The 14,184-nt window shown below is 41.5% G+C and overlaps 1 protein-coding gene across 3 annotated transcripts in view; it reads left to right on the top strand.

Moving 5' to 3' along the window:
• The first annotated feature begins 3,674 nt into the window (after nucleotides 1–3,674).
• PREX2 (phosphatidylinositol-3,4,5-trisphosphate dependent Rac exchange factor 2) overlaps nucleotides 3,675–14,184 on the top strand; it is a 171,777-nt gene continuing 161,267 nt past the window's right edge. The window contains exons 1-2 of one of the 3 annotated variants that reach the window (XM_062633230.1): nucleotides 3,677–4,129; nucleotides 4,230–4,455. In XM_062633230.1, the coding sequence (XP_062489214.1) occupies nucleotides 4,315–4,455 (141 nt within the window). In that variant the 5' untranslated portion in view covers nucleotides 3,677–4,129; nucleotides 4,230–4,314. Of the gene's footprint in view, nucleotides 4,456–14,184 lie in introns of all 3 variants that reach the window. The other 2 variants (XM_062633231.1, XM_062633229.1) reach the window with 2 other exon arrangements.

Here is a 14,184-nt window from a genome sequence, read left to right as displayed (position 1 = left end):
TGTCCTCCAACACTTCATAAGAGTATACATCTAGTTCTGCACATATTAACTTTTGCAATTGTTTAGTACAGTATTAGACACCTGTAAACAAACTGGTTTTATTCAGGTGAAATTTTTTAGTGTTGTTTCTTAATCATGTTTCTTGCATGGGTTTCTTAAGAATACTTATGTGTCTAGTTTGTTTTGTTTTTTAATTCTGGCAAATTCTGGTAGTGAAGATTGCTACAGGAAAATGGTTTTAGCTTTGACAGCCATTTCTGCGTTCACGGACTGTTCAGGCAGGTTAGAGTGGGAGAAACTGCTGCATTATCAGTATTATTTGGAGAAAAGGACCCCCAGTAGTGTTACCTACAAGGGGGCAGAAGTGGCTAGGTTGTGTCTGTCCCTGTTTTTCTTACTTCAGGAAAACTAACCTTGGAGGAAGAAAAGTCTTCCATGTTGGTAAGCATCTGCAAAGTAAGCTATCCCATCTATTAACAACATATTGATATGTTCAGAAATGTATTTCAGCTTTCTCTGAAAAGATAACTTTAAATTACCAGCTGAACTGAAGAGTCCTTTACAGTGCTGCGATACAAGATTATATACCTTGCAGAAAGTTTGATTTAATTCTTGTGTGATTCTGCATCTGTCTTGCACAGATAGCCATCATTGAGTCACAACACAGAAGCATGTCCACGTGGTTTTCCCACAGAGTACACAAGTATCATGTCAGTTTGTTGAAATGTAATTACTACCATCTGTCACGCATAAGGATTTTAATATCTGGAAACTTGTTGCAGGTCATCAGCTAGCACCATGAACATATTAAGGGAACGGAGGATCTTACATATGAGGAGAGGCTGAGAAAGCTGGGACTGTTCAGCCTGAAGGGGAGAAGGTTCATGGACAGTCCTACTGATGTTTCTAAATGCTTAATGGGAGGGAAAGAAAAAGAGGAAGCCAGACTTTTCACAGTAGTGCCTGCTGACAGGACAAGAGGCAATGTGCATACATTAAAAACCATGAAATTCTGTTTGAACACAAGAAAAGACTTGTACAACACTGGTCAAACAACTGGCACAGATTTCCCAGAGACGATGTGGAGTCTCCATCTGTGGAGATACTAAAAACCTGCTGGACAACCGGTCCTGCTGCCCTGGGCAGCCTGCTGTAGGTGACCCTATCTGAGCAGGGGTTTTGGATTAGATGATCTTCAGAGGTCCCATCTATCCTCAATTATGTATTCCTATGAATAGTACAAAATTTGCGTGGTGCCATGATTTTCCAACAGGACTCTTTATAGAGTTCAAACTTGGGCCTTAAGTACCTTTGGACTGAAATAGTTCTTGTTGCATTTAAAATTCTTTCATTCCATGGGAACAATCTGATTTTTGCAGTTTCTTCAAACACGTGGCTTTCCCCAAAGGGAGCAAGAATTGCTGTCTCTCACATGCTAGCATAATCAGTATACTGTTTTTCATAACTTTTTTTCTGTATTTAAGACAGGTAGTGCAATCTACTAGTCATGTTCCCTCATACACCCCAGTGTAAAATCTGCCCTTTTGTTGCTTAAAACATTGTGTTCAGTCTGAATGTCTTCATCTTGTGTGTATGTTCTACCCTTATTTTATTCTTTCCCGTCTCCCCTCAATTTTGGTGTAGTGAAAGCTATGATTGGAGCAATTCAGCTCTATCCTTAAACAAGGGGAAAAGAGTAGTTTGCCCTTGTGTTTAGTACTTCAAGCAGATTGTCAGGAAAATTAGCTAAGCTTATATGCACATGTGTTTTCTATAGATTGTGTACTTAGAATTACTTTTCCTATCATTGCACATCTGTTGTGGGCTTTGCTGGATTCAGTGGCCTTATGTGAGTTGCAAAAACCTCTCCTGTTTTGCCAGTTAAGGTTTTGCTGGCCCAAATAGCTGGAGCTGCCAGCCTGAATTAAGGAACAAGTAACAGCTGTGTGAGGGCAGCAGAAATGTAAACTGGGACAAGGATCACTTCAGCTTTAAGTTCTCCTGGCAATGAAATGACAAATGTGAAGGGATTCTTACTGTTAAAGGTGATGAGGAAGAAAAAGACAGTAAGCTGCTGCTCCTTGCTCTTTTATCCTTTATCTTGGTCTGTGAGTGTAGGTTGTAACAACTAATTGCACATGGCTGGAGAAAAGAGCAAAGGGGAATGTCCAAAATCAGAAACTGCAGAGGTCCTTTATTTCTACTCTCCTAGAAGAATGAGGGGGCGCTTGCTTTAAATAGTTTGAGGTATCTGGCTATGACTGCCTGAGAAACGGCACCTTCTTAGGCTTAGGAGTGGGAAAGCAATAGCATGGTGTTCTGCTCCAGTGGGTTTGGATCGTTTTGCTGGTTATCGCTGGAGAAAACTTCATGTTCGGTTCAGTGTAGCCACCATAGCACCAGCTTTTTTGGTGCTAGTGCAAGCAAGCGAGAAACACTTAATCTCCTCCATAGTAGGGCAGAAGCTACAGTGTTTTGGGACTTTGGTTCTGTGCCTCACTAGTGAAGCCTGCCCAAGAGGGTGGCTAATCATCAGACATGTTGTCTATTTTAGACAGGTTTCTGAAGAAAACAAGCTTCAGTGATTGAACTGTGTTGGCTTTTCTGCCCTAGCCTGTTTTCAACCCATCAGACCATTTCAACCAGATCTGGCAGGGAAGTAAGGTCCCTGAAAACATGAAATTCCAATTTTCATGAAAATTGCATGAAAATTGATTTTTCATGAAAATTCATGTCTGTTTTTGGAACGGACTAGCGTTCGGTTGAGGAAAGAGCTTCACTGAGCTCAGTACGCAAGTTTGCAGGCTAGTCTGCGCATGCACAAATGGCTGAGTAGGCTACACCGAGCAGCATTAGCCCCAGCCACTGCTGCTTCCTGCCTAGGTTTTATGTGAGAGAGCTGTGTTTGGGAAGGGGAGGTCACAGGGAAGTAGGACACATTCAAAGAAACAGCCTTTATATTTCTGTTCTTTGAGAAACGTCTTGTGGGAACTGTATTCTCTTTTTCCCAAAAGACATCAGAGGCAGATGGCTAGATGATGTCTAGTTATCAGAACATGAATGTCTTTGCTTCTTCTCTCCCAATAAGGACTCTTCTCACAGCCTTAGCTTGTACTGTGGCTGTAGAAGTTTTATGCTTTGCTTTTCATTTTATTCTTTCCTTTTAGGATGTTGCAGGTTTAGAATGATACTTTGATATGGCATCTCTAAACTGAAGACCTGTATTTTCTTTCCAGAGACAGACTGAAGGGCTGGCCAGAGAAACCTTCTGCTTCCATCAGCGGTCCCAAAATACAGGCGGTAGTGTCCTGACATACTTCAGTTTTCAAGAACTCAGTTCCCCTTGTATAAAGTAGCCATGTACTTTTGCTAACTGTTTGAAAACCTTTTTTTTTTAACTCTTCTAATGTATCATGCAAATCTGTACTTCCAATGCTGATAGGAAAACCGTATAACCTAGTGATTTTATAGCACCTTGCTTCAATAAACAAAACACCTCCAACCCTACAACCCCCCAAACTCGGAAGAACTAATCTGTAGCTATTGTAGAATGTACTACTTGTACCTGCTTAGCATATGTACACGCTTAGCTGTGTGAGCTGGTTACAAGAGTATTAAAGCATGTATTTGTAGTACACATCAGTGGTATACGTTGTGATGTATGTCTCGTGGGGAGGTGTGGAGGGGGAAGTTGAAATGGCTCTTTTGCAGGTGATTAAGCTAAACCAGAGCAACCGCGGATTCCCTGGCCAGCCAGCTTGCTGGGCCAGTTTTTAAATTCTTGTGCTCTGCTGCTGGAGATCTCCAATTAGCCTCAAACTGAAACTCTCAGCTTGTGTGTGAACCAGGCAGCTGCTGGCACGCAATCTTCCCTGAAGTTGTTTCCTTTCCTTTTTCCTGAGATTTAGCGCAGGGGGGGAAGGGGCTGGAGTCACATGGATACAAAGCTTTTGATTAATGTCCAAGTCTGTGCTGCTGCTGCGGAGGCTTTCCAACCTCTCAGCTAACACGGCGAGCTGGGAACCAGTGACCGCTTGTTTCCTCCGGGCTGTGTCCTCTTCCTGACGGGAAAGGAGCACGCACCGGGCTGGCTCCTCGCCTCCGGACCTCGGGCCGCTGCCGGAGCCGGGTGAGAAAGGAGCTGAGACTGCTGCTGCGCAGCTGGGCACCGGCCGGAGCCCGGACCCACTATGTAACTGAGCGGGGTCTTTTGTTGTCCTTGTCCGCAGCGTAGCGCTGGGCGTTGAGGCAGCGCTGCCCGCAGCCGGGAGAGCCGCCGGGCTGTGAGGGAGCTCCGCTCCTCCTCGCTGCACCATGACAGAGGAAAGCAAAGGGGAAGGCAAGGGGGAAAGCGGGAAGGACCTGGAGAAGCAGCTTCGTCTGCGCGTCTGCGTCCTCAACGAGCTGCTCAAGACCGAGCGGGACTACGTGGGCACGCTGGAGTTCCTGGTGTCGGTGAGCGGAAGGGCGCGGTGCGGAGAGGGTTGGGGGAGACGTGGCCTCGCCTCGCCCGCCGGTCCCGCTGCCGCCGCCCGGGGAAGGCGGCGCCCTCGGTGAGGCACGCTGCTGGGACAGCGGGACTCGCACCCGGGAGAGAGTTTTCCGCCCCGAGCTGTGTTTTTGCTTAAAAGGGAGGGAGGAAGAGTAACAACTTCTGAAATGGCCGGGGAGGGTCGTGTGTCCCCCACTCTGCCCTCCACCTCCTCCGAGAGCCTCCACTGGTGATACCACTTTGAAAGGGGTGATCTCGCTTTCTCCGAGCATGGACGCTCAAGGGGGTTAGTGTGTTTGTGTTCAGGTCTGCCTAGGGTGCGGAGGCTTGTGTTCATTACAGTTCCATTACTTGGTATAGTCCCTGAAGGAGAGCGGTGCGGGGGGTAAGGGGAGGGCAGGGGTGTGCTGGTGCGCCGCAGCTGCTCGGCATTAGAGCCACATGCGGCATTCCCCCGTCTGGTGATACGGGGTCAGCTGGGAAAGTAGCACATTCTGGTGCGAGCGCTGTTACAGCAGTTTTAGCTTTTCCACGTCTGATTATCACTAATACCATAATCGGAAAGGCAGGAGTTTTCACTCTCTCAAAAAGCTAAAGTGACAAATTCTCACAGAACAGATGCGGGCAGTGTTCCAGTTGCACATGGTCTCTGTAGCATCTCTTTAGGACCCTGTTGAGATCAGTATCTCCAAATCAGCTGCTTAAGTTTGCAAAAGATTTCACAGTACCCCCCTCATGCTTTTCTCTCCTCCCCTGTCCCATTGGAGAGGGGAAATCCTTCAAACTGCAAACTTCCTGCTTTGCTGCCTTGAGATCCTGAACTTTCTGCTTATTATCATGAAAGAGGAAATTCTCAACTTGGCTGTGACAGGGAGAATAAAAGCACAGACGCTGGAGTGAAATAAGATCTACAGAGTAGTTTATTTTCTCCATATGTTTATCCTCAGCAGAACCATGAAAAATGGTAAATGGTCCAATGTGCTTTCTGTTAAAAAAAACCAACAACAAAAGTTTGAGAAGTGGCTGCGTGATTGTGTTTTCCTTTCTTTCATTTAACAATCAGATTTTAACCTAGTGTAAGAAAATATCTATCCTAAGGGAACGTTCTTCAGTATTTTCTGTGAAGCCATGAATTTGGTGTATGTTGGAGTCTTAGATGATTTAGCAAATTTAAAGAATTTGTAGTATCTTTAATTCTGGACTCTACAGTTTAAGACATAGTGGGTATTGGTGTTCAAGCAGTAAGTATTCAGCTCCTTCTAAAAAGCATACTCCATGTATTCCAAGTTGCACCCAAATATTGACTTCATTAATAAGTATTTTTGCATTTTGGAACAAGATGATCTAAATAAATCATATGGAGAAAGGGAGGAGGGCTGGAGTTTAATACCTGGTTCTATGTCAAGTTTGTCACATTTGTTAATGGTTGTGAACAGGGTTCACGTGACAGTTCAGAGGTGTAAATGCTTCGGAGAGAAATGTCATGTGTATTAATCTGAACCTCAGCCTGAGTTTCAGGAAGCAACTTTTGAGCTTTCCTGTTGCCTACCTACTAGGTCTGCTAGGTGGTGGTGAATTTATGAGGGCCACTGGAGACCACCACATTTATTTTACATAAGCCATCAAAACTGTTTGTTGTGCTTGTTCCTATGTTAGCATCTTGATCTGGAGGTTAGATCCACTCATTTAGGTGTCCTAGGCTTATGGTTCTCTTTATTCTTCTTAAAAACATTGCCAGTTATAGTTCCAGCTCTTCTGAAATACAAACACTACCCCAGATTACCTTTTTCACATCATGAGGTGGTCTTGGGGTACACAGCCTGGGTTCCCTATGGATGGAAGTGAACTGGAAGGTTTTTTGTAGGAGTGCCTCTGGCTGATAATGAGGGTACAGTTCCTGGGACTAGACTAGAGCCAGTCTGAAGTGTGGGGTCCCAGTGCTATTTCTCTGTCCAAACCTTACCATATTTTCCAGGGTGTCTTGTTAAAGTAGAGGCAGCCTGAGAAGTTGAAGTCCCAATAAAAGTTAGGAGTTAGGCTGCCAGGTCACTTCAACACCATCAGTGGAGCTCACCAAGGTAGAAACTACGTTTCTTGTATGATGGAGAAGCTGAAGCCATTTAAAGTCTTCCTAATAGTTTGCATGAAGTACCTGCAGTTTTCACTGTAGTTAGTAGGAACTAAGTATTCAACTGGATAAAAAAAAATCCCTGTGGTTTTGGGGTGAGAGCCAAATTCTTCTGTGGGGTTATAGAATGTAATCTTTTATGATGTGTATGGTTCATCTGGAAAAGTACATTAGCACTTGTGTAGTAGTGGTGGGCAGGAGACCTAACTTCACCCATTTGGAGTGCAGTTTCCAGTTTGTGTATATGCCTTGTTGAGGGGGCAGTTAAGGAACAGGAGAATTTGGTTTTCTTCAGTTTTTAGTAGGAAAGGGACGGTATGTAAGCAGGATTTGTGTGGAAGCATAACATCTTCCTGAGTATTTCATGACATCTTGTGGAGTCAATTGATAACATGCACGACCCCTTAAGCTGAGGCAAAACTATACTGTTGCAATGGGCAGTATGTAATACAGAAGTGGAAGATGAAGAGTAAGCCTGATTTATCCAAGTGGTGAGAGGAGGAGACACCCTCTAGCTGATGCAGTCATGATGGGGAATGGGACTTCACCTGGCACAGCTTGTGGCTGGCTGAAGAATGAAGAGATTTTATGAAGGAAGTGACTTTGCTGGTGTGTGTCAGCATGGGAAATGCTTTGCTGGTTTCCTGGCACAGGAAACATGCTTGTTACATGTTAGACTTACTTAGGTTCTTCAATTTATAATGGAATTAGAGTGTATCATGGAGGATAAATTTCTGACTGATTATTGAAAGTGTTGTTACTCCCCTACTCCTTTGTGATTTTTCGTCCTCCAGTTATCAGTTTAGTGAGAAGCAGCATGGTTTGTGTATTCAGTCAAAAGTCTATAAGACAAAAGTCCATAAAAAGTCTGTAAGTGCAAGGCAGAAGATTTAATTATATTCATTATTTTATTAGGGAGATGTAGTTGGGCAGTTATTCCCATGTGAGTTTGTTCACCTCTTCTTTTTGGCTTTATGCTGTATAAATACAGTGTGTTGTTTTTAATCTGCACTCATCACAAATCAAACCTGAGTGGAAAGGTTTAGTTCTATTAATGTTATACTTTCAGATCTCCTGAATCTTCCAGTAATAAACAGTAGTAACAAAGTATGTTGAAACTTCAGGAATACTAGGCAATAACAGTTTTGGGCCTACTTGAGTGAGGTATGTAAACATATGCAAGGGGGATAAACTGAAGTCCACTGGTAGTTGCCGCAATGTTGGAGGGAGGAGGCATGGACAGAAAATGATGAAGAAAGGCCTACGCTTTTCCTTCAGACATTTCATTGTAACACTTGGAGTGTCATTGCAGTACCAGAGTTTTTGTTCTTCTCATTTAGCATTTCTTAAAAGAAATAGATCAACTGATGGAAGAATTTACCAAACGCACTAAAGTGTCTCTGAAGACTGTGTCTTCACAGTCTTCACACATTTTTTTTATGAGCTACAGGATGAGGTTTCTGTTACAAACTGTTGATACCTTGCTGCCTAAACTAGCATTTGGGATTTTTCTGCTGCTGTGTGATATCTCTGATGATCACATAAAAAATTTCAAGACTTTATCAATATGTCCTTACCTATTTTGTTCCTTACAGCAGATTAACGTGTGTGTATATTTACTGTGCTTTGTGGAAACATAATAAAAATTTCATAGTTTGCTCTAAAAGCACAATTAGCTAAGTAGACGGAAACGACCTAAACTTTTCCAAGACTCTCATTGGCTCACAGTTTTATGCTGGGGAATATAGTTGATGTTTTAATGAATGTTTTATAAAATAAGTTGTTGTTTTTCTGTTGGTTTTTTTTTTCCTAATTCTCGTAATGTTTTTATGTACAGTTTCATTTACTGTGTAAACCAGGGTACTTGCCTGAACTGTAAGTGTAGCAATAATAAAGAGACCAGTAAAGCTGTGAGTAGCAGTTGCTGAGAAATTAAAAAGTATTTAATAATAAAGACTTGCCAAAAAGTGGTCAGCTTAATTTGTCACCTTGTAACTTGGTGTAGGGCTAAGTTTTTATGATAGTGCTTTACAGTGGCTCTTTGCCTAGTAAAGGCAAACCAGGCCATGAAGAACTTTAGTTTTGCAGGTACACTGCAGGGAAGTAGGCTAGGCACAATAGTACATAAATACACATACGTATATGTGTATGTATATGTATAAATATAAATATGTATATATATTTTGGGGAAAGAAATTTTATTTTGGAATAGAAATTGGAGATGTAACAGACCTGCTGCAGTTGGTACTTCAGGGGATATCCGTGAAGTAGAGTTTATTTTTCTATGACAGGGATTGTTTTTCTGGTGCAGTTTCGTGTTTTGACAAATTTGACATTGATGGGAATAGAAGCAGATGTTGGCAGTTGCATAAGCCTTCTAAAACTCCATGGCCTCAGCTGGGGTGAGTAGTTAGATGTTGAAGCAGCTGGGGGAAAAAACCAAAGCTAGTTTATTATGTAGAGTATAATGCAGTTTACAGAGTCTCCTCTGTGAATATATATACATTTCTGCCAGTTAACTCTCAAATCTCAGTTTAATTCCATTAGATACTATGGTACTATCTTTCCCCTTATCTTATGCTTGCATTAAGGTGAAAAAAGGGTTTGTTTGCTTTAAATGTGAGGGAAGCCAGATCCTTGCTTTTTAACAGGCATAAAGATTTTGTTTGTAAGGTTTATTGCCCAGCCTTCTCAGTGGCTGTGTGACTCCCAAGGATCTGTATTTCCCTGCCATGTGGAGCCTTGCCTTTCTCTTGGCTCAATAGGAATTTCTCTGATTGTTGAACAGACTAATTAGCTGGACAAATGATTAATAGTAATTGAGATTCAAGGTAACCCAGGCAAATTCAGTGTTACTAACCCTGACCAGCAATAGAGGAATTGTGTCTTGGACTGAAACTCCTCAAATGATTATGTTAGATGATGAAATGAGGCATTGGGCCTTTCGCAAAAGAGCCATTTTTAAGTGATCTTTTATGGCTATAGTTTGATGCAGTAACAACATAGTGTGGTGTTTTGTGTGTGTGAATCATGGATCATAGAGTATGTCAAGTTGGAAGGGACTCATAAGCGTCAGTGAGTCCAACTCCCTAAATATGTTACATCTGAGTTACAGTAATGATTAGTGACTTCATGATGGTTTGCATAGCTGCATTTATATTTTATAAAAGGGATTAAAATAAATGGAAGGGAAGGGTTTTAGCTGGCTGCCTTTTTTGATAAGGTTATGTGATTTCCTTTCTCTTCAGGAGAAGAAAAACAACATTCTATGGCTACTTCATCATAAAAAGTCAAAAGGAAGTGCAAACACAATTACCATAGAAAGTCAATATCTCTTCCATTCACTTCCAATTTCTGCTGTTTTTAACTTGCTTAAGTGTTACAAAAAATGTGGTATTCTATTCTTATTTGACTTTGCTTGGCTCTATCAATAGCAGCACCTGTGGTCTTTATCAGAATAGGGGTAACTGCTTAAAGGCTGTTTATTTCTTTGTAACCCCTGCCCCCAAGGTTGAATGCTTTCTTTATGGCGTGGATTAGCAAGAAAGATTATTCACATCTCTGCTAGCTGAACAGAGACTTCATGCAAGGTATGACAGTGGCAAAAAGCAGAGTTTTTTTCAGAAGAATTTTCAAGCATATACCTGTGTTTGGAAGTGTAGGGAATTATATTGCACTCTGCTCTAGACAGATGTTTCATGCTTTTCAATGGGTTTTCTCTTACTGCTCTCAGAAGTGGTTAGCCTATTTTGTGAAAAGCTGCTCTTTAAGAAGAAAGGTTGTTTGTTTAGCTGTTCAGTGAAAAGTCTAAAATATTGAAAGGAAAATCTTTGTTTCATAGCATTTAAGAAGCTATTCTGAAGACTTACTGTAGACTAAGATGTATCATGCTGAAGATCATGATATACTTAGGGGTGGTATAAAACTGAATTGATTTATATGTATTTATACAGTCTGGGTTACTCCATGTTTTTTCTCCTGGAGTTTTCTCTGGTAAGGGTTTCACTTCGACCTCTCATAGCTTACTTGCAGATTTTGTGAGAATGTATCATTGCCTACTGTAGAAGTTTGCACAGTTACAAAGTACTTGGATACATAGAAGTCTGATATCAGATGGGATGTGTCTGAGGAAGCTGGCTGATTTCAGTGTGAGGTCTGTCTGTCATCTTTGAATAGTCATGGTGATTGTGGGAAGTTCCCAATGACTGGGAAAACACAAATGTCAAACCTAGCTTCAGGAAGGTCAAGAAAGATGATCTGGGGAAGTGTGAGCTCGTCAGCCTCACCTCAGTCCTAGGGGAAGTGATGCAGTGAATTATCTCCTAAACCATTTCCATGCAGCTGATGGAAAAGAAAGTGATTGGAAGCAGCTTCTCAAGATTTATCAAGGGTGAATTGTTAACCTGATTGCCTTCAGGAGGAGATGACTGGCTCAGAGAACTTGGTGAGAGCTGTGGATAGTGTTTACCTTGATTTAACCAAAGTCTTTGGCATGGTCTCACATAGTATCCTTACATCCAGGTCTCATCAGTTTGGACTGGATAAGCAGACATTAAGGTGGGTGGGAAACTGGTGGATCTGTTGACTTGAGGGACATTTGTCAACAGCATAAAGTAAAAGTGGTGGCCATGAATGGTGTCCCTCAAGAACCAATAGTGTATCATGTCTTCAGTAATGCTCTGAGAGTTGTGGGCAAGAACTGGAACATGAATCAGCATTGCATCCTTGCAGTGCAGAAAACAATCAGCATCCTGGACTGTTTTAGCAATGGTCTCACCAGCAGATCAAAGGAGATGATTCTTTACCCTCTACAGTTGAGAGACCTTCGTGGCTCAAAGTTTTAACTACCTAGTTCAGGAAACAAATTTAGTTATTGGAGTAAGCCTAGTGGAGGCCAACAAGGTGAGGAGGAGCCTGGAGAATATTACTGCAAAGAGAGGCTGGAGAGAAAGCTTTCTTCAATCTGAAGAAAATCCTTAGTGGAGTTTTTATTGTCAGGAACTCACTGTTGGGTAGACATGGAGCATATGGAGCCACACTGCTCTGAGGTGCACAGTGGAAGAAGGAGAGGCAATGAAAAGTATGAAATTCCAACTCAGTGTGAGAGGAAAAATTGTTTAGCATAAGGATGTAAGGATGGTCAAAAACTGGACTAGGTTCCCCAGAGGCTGTGGAACATCTTTCTATTAATTTTTGTAATTTTATTTATTTATTTATTTATTTTCAAAGCTTAACTGGGCATGACTGGGTAACCTGTTAAAGTTGACATTGCTTTGGTGAAGCAGTTGGGCTAGGTGATTTCTGGAGGTCCCTTCCAACCCATGTGACTCATCAATTTGGCAATTTATTGGTATGGTTTGAGAAAAAAAGACAGACTGCCATGAGGTTTCAGCTTTTCAGGCTGAAATTGCAGTGCAAATGGCCAGATTATACTGTTCAGCAAACAAATATTCAAAATCCAAGAGGAAACTCGGATACAGAGATATTTTTTTTCAACTGTATTCCATTTGCTCAGGAAAGAGATAACCTGACACTGCTGTAATATTTAATATCCAGAGAGATATTGGTGCATTGCTGTCAGCAGTAAATCAAATCTGAGTAGTTCTACAAATGGGAAACTTAGAGGCATGTATTGATTTTTGGCTCCCACTGGAAGTTTGTGGCAGAGCCAGAAATATAATCTGATGTCTTGATTCTCAGTTCAGTACTCTGGTGGCAAAGCAGCCCTTTCCCTTTGTATATAATTAATGCTAGAATGGCTGTCTACTTAAATGTCTGAGAAACTGCAAGAATAATTCTTCAAAGCCAGCTTAATTTTGTGCAAGCTTTTATTGCTCTTGTGATTCTCTCGTAGACTGTTTGCAGCTGAATCTATCCTGCTGTAGGCACAGAACTGAGATATTAGGGGTTGACACCTACTTTAGGTCCCATGAGACCTCCTGATTCTTTTTTATGCTTTTGGCAGCCTGGCTACCAAGTCACCTGCCATACCTCACGAGTTTTCAAGTTCAAGGCTGAAGAGCATGAGTTTAGTATAGAGGAAACGGCTAAAACTGAGTGATAGTGAAAAGGACAGTAATGTGATGTATTAAGGTAGCTTTCTTTATTTCAGTATCATTTGTGTGATGTAGGTGCCCTGACAAATAGATAATATCTTGCCAAATGGAGCAAAATAACTCATCTGCTCTGTGACCTTTCTATGGAAGTTTTAAATGCAGTCTTACTTCAAAATGAAATTTGGCTGTAGCTGTTGATATTTGCTCCTGAAGTTTAAATACACTCTACGTATTGATATGTTTGCTTTCTAAATATATTTTTGCCTGTTGCAACAGGTGTAGCAAGTGGTAAGTATCAGCTGACAGATGAATTTACATTAAATAACTTTTTTATAATTTGCCCTGTGAAATACACTTGTAACCTCTCAGGTTTAAATGGAGTCATTCCTAGAGTAAGGATGAATGTGTTCCTACATGTTGATTTTAATAATCACAGCCTCCTTATGCCTACATCAAACATGATGTGATAGAGGAGCACCAGTGCAGATGGAGCATTCTTAAGACAAGTTTCAGAAAATACTGGGTATATACCTAGGTTGACATATGTATATAGGTTTACCTATATAACCTAGTAATGTGTTAAAGGCGATCTCAACAGGAATGCCATGATGAATGGGGGAGCTGAGTTGCTTGAGGTGTGTACATGTCATCTTCTATGATGTTTAAATATGAGGTATTAAGGGCTCCATCAGAGATGTAAATCAGTTTTGCTGAATAGCAAACACAGTCAACTGGCAGGCTAATAGAAAAGGAGAAATAGCCTGCAAACATGGAGAATATTTAGGCCAGGAAAAGTTACTCATGGTTTTTTTTTGCAGTTAATCCTCATTGTAGCTGCTTAAGTATGTGCTGGACTATGGGAAATTCTCTGTACTTGGGACTTAAGCCTCTTCGTAGATAATAAAGATGTTTTTATTTGTCTCACAAAAAGCGGTTAAGAAAATATAACTGAGTAGTGGCTAGTCAGGGCTTAAAGGCTTGCCAGGTCTGTCTGGCTGAGGGACAGTGACTAGTGTCATGTACTCAGCAGTCTGAGGAACAAATCTGAAGGTGACAATTAGAATATATATGTGTCTGTGACTTCTGAGTACTCCACTTGGACTAGAATTATGTTTATTCTTGTTGCATTTCTAAATGTCCAGTTTTTGACAGTCCAGTCCATCTCTTTGCCTTACTAACTTAATGAAGCTGTGCTTACAGAAAGCCTTGGTGACCTGTATCTTGGGGCTTGCTTAGGAATGGTTTGTTGGTAAGCAGTGAAGGGAGAGTTTGGTAATCAACAGTCTGTATTGTGAAGACTACTTTCTAATAGGCACAAACTGATGAAGTAGATGAGACACTCTGAGACATGTCCAGTGACAAACCCTAGCGAATCACCTATATTTCTGTCCTCCCTGTTTCCCACCCCCAAAAGCATGACAGATGAAAACATGTTGAATGCATACCTAAAACAAAGCTGGTTTTATGTCATCACTTAGCTAAAAACTCTAGATTGGGGATTAACTTGA

This window comes from Pezoporus occidentalis, unplaced genomic scaffold (assembly GCF_034315485.1).
Source record: "Pezoporus occidentalis ecotype Australia unplaced genomic scaffold, CSIRO_AGI_Poc_V1 ctg4, whole genome shotgun sequence".
In the NCBI taxonomy this organism is placed as follows: Eukaryota; Metazoa; Chordata; class Aves; order Psittaciformes; family Psittacidae; genus Pezoporus; species Pezoporus occidentalis.
Note: the sequence above shows the minus strand (reverse complement) of the source record. Positions and strands in the feature narration are given on the sequence as shown.